General features: G+C 43.5%; 1 protein-coding gene across 1 annotated transcript in view; it reads right to left on the bottom strand.

The window, feature by feature from the left end:
- Window positions 1–5,286: 5,286 nt before the first annotated feature.
- Window positions 5,287–7,013, bottom strand: part of CDC16 (cell division cycle 16) — a 34,541-nt gene continuing 32,814 nt past the window's right edge. The window contains exon 18 of the mRNA XM_008143902.3: window positions 5,287–6,105. Within this exon, the coding sequence (XP_008142124.1) occupies window positions 5,846–6,105 (260 nt within the window). The 3' untranslated portion in view covers window positions 5,287–5,845. The remainder of the gene's footprint in view (window positions 6,106–7,013) is intronic.

Genomic DNA, 7,013 nt, shown 5'->3' with positions numbered 1-7,013 from the left:
TTTACTGCAAGCCAGTGCTCCTTGAACCACTAAAACCTGTGAACACAGTGGAAATACACTGAGTGGCCAGATTACTATGATCTCTGAACGCATAATAATCTGGCCACTCAGTGTGTGTGTGTGTGTGTGTAATTTATATATATATATGTATATATATAAATAAAATCAGAGGCCCGGTGCATGAATTCGTGCATGGGTGGAGTCTGGCCAGCCTGGCCAGGGGGAGGGGACATGGGCGGTTGGCCGGCCTGCCTGCCTGCTGGTTGAACTCCTGGTCGAGGGGATAATTTGCATATTAGCCTTTTTTAATATAGGATATACACTGAGTAGCCAGATTATTATGCGTTCAGAGATCATAATAATCTGGCCATTCAGTGTATATTAATGGGCCAAAAGATTTAAAAAGCAGTCCCAAAACTGAGTTCTCTAAAACTCCACAAAGGGGGCCAGGAGCTGTTTTCAATGTATTATAAAGTGTAAAGGTATACTATTAAAAACACACCTATTGATAAAGTTATACAAACTAGATCCAGTGTCCTTTTTTATATCACATAAAGTCGGTATAGAAAGCCTCGTTATGCTGATCAGAAGTTCTGATGGCCTTATCTGTGATATAAAGAAGGAAAATATGGTTGCCAGACATAATCTTTTTATAGTGAGTGGGAGGTAGGGCAGAGGGGGCTGATGGTGAAAACTGTAAAAAAACATTCATTTGAAAAATTTGAATGTTTCAAACAGTCTTTAAATACAGAGCATATATTTGGACTGTCTTTTAAAAAACTGCTATTTGCAGGTTTTCCCTCTCTAATTTCTAACTATAATTCAGATTAAATAATCATCTAGCAGTATTTAATTTTAGGTCTGTAGTGAGATTTCTAGATAGGGGTAATAACAAAAAGGATCCTAGGTCTCACACCTCTCATCTCTTCTTATTGAAGCACTCTTGCTCCAAGGGAATTTTTTTTTATTACTCTGCCAAATAACACCAAAATTATCAAATGGAGAAAAGATCTCTTGTCCTCAGCTTCTCAGTAGGCACAATCATGAACTATGCCTTATGTTTCTTGTGTCCCTATTTTGCCTCCACTACTACGAAGCCATGGCTTATGTTATTATGAAGCCCTCTCAACCCAACCAAACGCCTTCCCAGCCAAGGTCGATTCATTTGAGATCCCCCAGAATCTTGAACAGACCTCCATCACCTAGTTACTACATTGTCCTCAATGCTTAGAGGACACTCCCTACAACCCCAAACTGTGCCTTTACTTAAGCAGCAGGAATTAATGTCTTTATTAAACTCGGTATGTCCACCTCAGGCCTGTATCTGGCACTTAAAGGCACTCACATGTTTGTTGGATGTGTCTTTCTTTTCTTTTTGTTTATTTTTAAATTTTATTTTATTGTTTAAAGTATTACAAATAGTAGTACATATGTCTCCTTTTTCTCCCCATTGACCTCCCCCCAGCCTCCCCTACCCCTGGCACATGCCGTCACCCCCCCACCCCCTCAAGGTGTCTTGTGTTCATTTGGATGTGTATTTCTTGACAATCCAGCCAGCAATATGTCCAAATGTTTTTCCCCCAAGTAACATAAACCAATCTAAAGTTTAAAAGACCCCTCTAATTCTGTACTGCCTATTATCACAAACTTCTGAGAAATGAATGAACAAAAATGACAGATTTTAGAATTCAGGTTTGTCTGTGAAATTATTCTTTAAATAAAATACAAATGTCAAGATATAGTAAATGAAATACACTGGTAAAATAGGTTATGATTTTATATGAAGAAAGTCTTTAAAAATGTAAAGATTTACCCATCCTGTTAAATATTCTATTTTACTTACGCAGATAAATATATCCAAAACAAACCAGTAATAATCTCAAAATATCAGCATGAATACAGTAACTTTGCTTTTGCTTAACTCAGTGATTTTCAAAAGGTGTGCTGCAAGAATTTATAAAACATGTAATACCTGACTATTTAGTCAGGGGCACTGACCTTCTTTCCCTTAGATTGTCAAATAAAAAATTAAAAAAATGACAACAGCCAAAAAAAAAAATAGCCATCCAGTGTGAATGCCCTATCTTGAACCATAAATATGTCATATAATAGAGTTGCATCTTATTGGTCACATTCCATATGATTGCATCTGATTGGTTAATTCTTGGTACCAGAAATCCTTATATACAAGTACTGGAGGCCTGGTGCATGAAATTTGTGAATGGGGGGGTAGAGGGATAGGAAGGAGCGGGGGAGGAGGGATGTCCCTCAGCCTGGCTTGCACCCTCTCCAATCTGAGACCCCTCAGGGGATATCCCTGTGGGATTGAGCCTAAACCAGCAGTCGGACATCTATCTCACAATCAGGGACCGCTGGCTCCTAACCACTCACCTGCCTGCCTGACCAAGACAGAAAATCCATTAAAAAGAAAAACTCAAGCCCTAGCTGGTTTTGCTCAGTGGATAGAACGTTGACCTATGGACTGAAGGGTCCCAGATCAAGGGCATATGCCTGGGTTGCAGGCTTGATCCCTAGTATGGGGCATGCAGGAGACAGCCAATCAATGATTTTCCTTCATCACTGTTTCTCTCTCTCCCCCCCGCCCTCTCTGAAATAAAAAAAATATATATTTAATGCAAAAAAAAAAAAAAAAAAAGGAAAACTCAAAACACACTATTTGAGTCTAAATAGAGGGCAGGTTATGGTCTCTAAGTGCATCATTGCATTAAACTGTCATTCTCTGTGATGAGCTGAGACAGAGAATGGGGCCTGGCTGCCTCATTACAGTGCTCAGAGTCCTCATTTATAGAAAGACTTATCGGTGGGGGGCCTCACAAAATGAGATCGAATATTTTTTTGTCTTATATATTATATACTAGAGGCCTGGTGCATGAAAATTGTGCACTCAGGGGGGGTGTCCCTCAGTCCAGCCTGCTCTCTCTCACAGTCCAGAAGCCCATGGGGAGTGGGCCTAAACCGTCAGTCAGTCATCCTTAGCGCTGCCACAGAGCGCTGAGAGTCTGGCTCCTGGTGGTCAGTGCGTCATAACGACTGGTCGTTCCGGCGTTCGGTCAATTTGTATATTAGCCTTTTATTATATAGGACTAGGGGCCCGGTGCATGAAAATTCATGCACTGGAGTGGGGGTCCCTCAGCCTGACCTGCCCCCTCTCACAGTCCGGGAGCCCTCAGGGGCAGGAGGCAACCTGGCGATCAGGGGAAGGCGACGCCTCATCACACCTCTGCTGCTGCCATTGCCAGCAGTGCAAGCCTCAGCCGGCCCTGGTTACCTGAGCCTTGGGTGGCCCTGGGCAGCACGGCAGCCACCATCCGAGGCTTGCCTGCACCTCAGGCCAGCTCTGGGCGGCTGGGGGCTGAGGGGACTGGGGGACTCCCGATGCAGGTGCGCAGAGTGGCCAAGCCCGGCCTTGCCACACGCCTGCTGCCCCGGCGGGACTGAGGGGACCAGGTGCCACCATCTTGTGGTTGTGGGTGTCGCCATCTTTGAGATACTGAGTTAAGAAGAGCCTAAAGAGACAGGACAGCTGCATAGTGTGGCCCCTGGATGGGATGCTGGCAGAGAAAGAGGACATAAATGCAAAAACTGGTCAATTAGCATATTCCCTCCTTAGTGGATGTGGGTGCCACCATCTTTGAGGGCGGGACAGTCAATTAGCATATTCTCTCCTTATTGGCTGTGCGCGCCACCATCTTTGAGGGCGGGACAGTCAGTTAGCATATTTCCTCCTTATTGGATGTGGGCACCACCATCTTTGTGATGACATGAGGGTCAATTAGCATATTCCCTATTTATTAGATAGAGCTAGAGGCCTGGTGCACAAAATTTGTGCACTAGGGGGGGTGTCCCTCAGCCCAGCCAGCACCCTCTCCAATCTGGGACCCCTCAGGGGATGTCCGACTTAGGCAGATCCCTGTGGAATCGGGCCTAAACTGGCAGTTGGACATTCCTCTCACAATCCAGGACTGCTGGCTCCCAACCGCTTGCCTGCCTGATTGCCCCTAAATGCTTCTGCCTGCCAGCCTGATCACCCCCTAACCCAGGCGTCCTCAAACTACGGCCCGCGGGCCACATGTGGGTGTTTTTGCTGTTTTGTTTTTTTACTTCAAAATAAGATAGGTGCTGTGTGCATAGGAATTTGTTCATAGTTCTTTTTTAAACTATAGTCTGGCCCTCCAACAGTCTGAGGGACAGTGAACTGGCCCCCTGTTTAAAAAGTTTGAGGACCTCTGTCCTAACCACTCCCCTGCCAGTCTGATCGATGCCTAACTGCTCCACTGCCAGCCCGATCACCCCCAACTGCCCTCCCCTGTAGGCCCAGTCCTCCCCAACTGCCCTCCCCTGCCGACCTGGTCTCCCCCAACTGCCCTCCCCTGCTGGCCTGGCTGCCCCCAATTGCCCTCCCCTACAGGCCTGGTCCCCCCCAAGTGCCCTCCCCTGCAGGCCTGGTCCCCCCAACTGCCCTCCCCTGCTGGCCTAGTCGCCTCTAACTGCCCTCCCCTGCTGGCCATCTTGTGACCACATAGGAGCGGCCATCTTGTGAGAGGGCATGACGGTCTATTTGCATATTACATCTTTATTATATAGGATATTTTTTCTACCTTAGCCATTTTATTTCTACATTGAGAAGATAGAAATATCTGGGATGCATTTAGGTTAAGATAAAAAGTTTTGGTGTTTAGCCCTGGCCAGGTAGTTCAGTTGGTTAGAGCATCCTGATTTGCCAAGTTTGTGGGTTTGAATGGGACATGTGACAGGAGCCAAGCTGAAAGAGCTCCCAATAACCAAAGCTGAAATAATTAAAGCTACACAATAAATACTGCATAAGATCATAACCTAAAATATAAAATACACTTACATTCGTCCATACTGGTAAATGACTGAATAAATGAGAAGAAACAAATTTTCATTACAGAAGAATTCCAAATAATATATGCAGATATACCCCCTTCCAGGGGGTAGAGCTTAAACTCCCTGGTCCCACTGAGGGTCGCCTGGACTTAGTGATTGCTTCTAAAAATTAGAGTATGGAAAGGAAAAAACAGTAACTTGACAGTGGAAAAGCTTGGCAGACACCATCATAACCAAGTGATGAAGGTTAATATCAGTGATAAGTTGATATTGTGTACCCCAATCATGATGTGATAAGAAAGGTACTTTATATCTGTGGTATTTTTTCCCTAAGTCCATAACTCCAGTAACAAACTCAAATTGTGGGACATTGTACAAATATCTGACCAGTCCTCCTCAAAACCCTCCACGTCAGGAAAGACAACAGATGTCTGAGATACTGTCTGAGTTAAGAAGAGCTTAAAGAGACAGGACAGCTGCATAGTGTGGCCCCTGGATGGGATGCTGGCACAGAAAGAGGACATTAATGCAAAAACTGGTGAAATACAAAGAAAGCCTGGAGTTTAGTTAGTAGAAATGTAAAAATGTAGGTTTCTTAGTTATGACAAAGGTTCCATGGTAATGTAAGATGTTAACAATGGAAAGCTAGTGAAGGTTATATAGCTCTCTGTACTATCTGCAGGTTTTTTTTAATGGAAAATCAGTCCAACATAAAAGTTCATTGAAAAAGAAATAAAAGACATAGATGCTTTACCTTTTTTATTCCACTGTATATAACTATTTTGTAGGATCAGAAAATATCACTGCAAAGGTGTGCTATGCAGTCTCTTAAGGCAGGTCTCTGTTCCTAAATGTAGACGGATAGTCTGTATTCATGTTAAGAAATGGGAAATTCTTCAGACATGACACGGACATGAGGAACACTGACTGACCTACTCTACGCTAGGACAAAACAAAATCAGGACCCACTTGGGAATCACGTACTGTGGTCTGACATAGATGTCTCTAGCATCATGTCACTTTCATTCATTTCAATTTCAAAGGTTTCTTCCAAAGAAGGTCTGGAATCTGGAGTTTTCCTTGAGGTTTCCAGTGGTGTAAGCCCTGTTTCTTCTGTAGTCTGTTTTTCTACTTCAAATTCCCTGAAATCCCACGGAGGTGAAATAATGTTTTTTAGTGTCTTCATTGTATGCACATCGAAGTCATAACATTTTAATTTGTCTTTAATGTCTGCTCCTAAAAAGAAACACCATAATAAGAAATTCCATTATTTCACTGTCATTTCCATTATTACATAACACAGCCTCTATCATTTTAGTCAAATGGTACTTTTAAGAGTACAAGTAAAGCTCAGAAGGAAAAAATGTTGCAATCATTTTCCCCCTTTTTTTATTATCATGAGAGACAATGGGGAAGACTTCAAGAAGTACATGCAGTTTCAAGCTCCAGAATGGCTCAATAGCCATCCCATTCCCAAAACCACTCACATAATTAAAGAAACCCGTGGGCAATTTTTTCTCAGCTGATAAATAACTGCCTGTTGGCATTTTGGCATTGGTATAGACACAAGTCTTATGCATATAAAAACCACAGTGAAGGAAAATATGTATGAGGTTCAATCATTTCTGACATAAAAGCATGACAATTTTACACAGTACAAACTAATAGGTGTTTTGATAGTGTCATATAAGCCTTCTAAAAATATATTTTTATTTTGTACTATTTTGTACATCATGGTGACTATCCTATATAATAAATGCCTAATATGCTAAGTGTCCGGTGGTCCGTTCAACCAATCAAAGCGTAATATGCTAATGATATGCTAAGGCCACTCAACAGCTCGCTATGATGTGCACTGACCACCAAGGGGGCAGACGCTCAATGCAGGAGTTGCCCCCTGGTGGTCAGTACGCTCCCACAGGGGGAGCACCGCTCAGCCAGAAGCCAGGTTCACGGCCAGCAAGCGCAGCGGTGGTGGCAGGAGCCTGTCCCACATCCGCGGCAGTGCTAAGGATGTCTGATGCCTAAGCCATCTGTCGGACATCCCCTGAGAGCTCCTGGACTGCAAGAGGGCACAGGCTGGGCCGAGGAGTAGTTAATAATATTGTATTGCATATTTGAAAGTTGCTAAGAGAGTAGATCTT

Source organism: Eptesicus fuscus, chromosome 8 (assembly GCF_027574615.1).
Source record: "Eptesicus fuscus isolate TK198812 chromosome 8, DD_ASM_mEF_20220401, whole genome shotgun sequence".
In the NCBI taxonomy this organism is placed as follows: Eukaryota; Metazoa; Chordata; class Mammalia; order Chiroptera; family Vespertilionidae; genus Eptesicus; species Eptesicus fuscus.
This window is presented reverse-complemented; position numbering and strand designations above follow the sequence as displayed.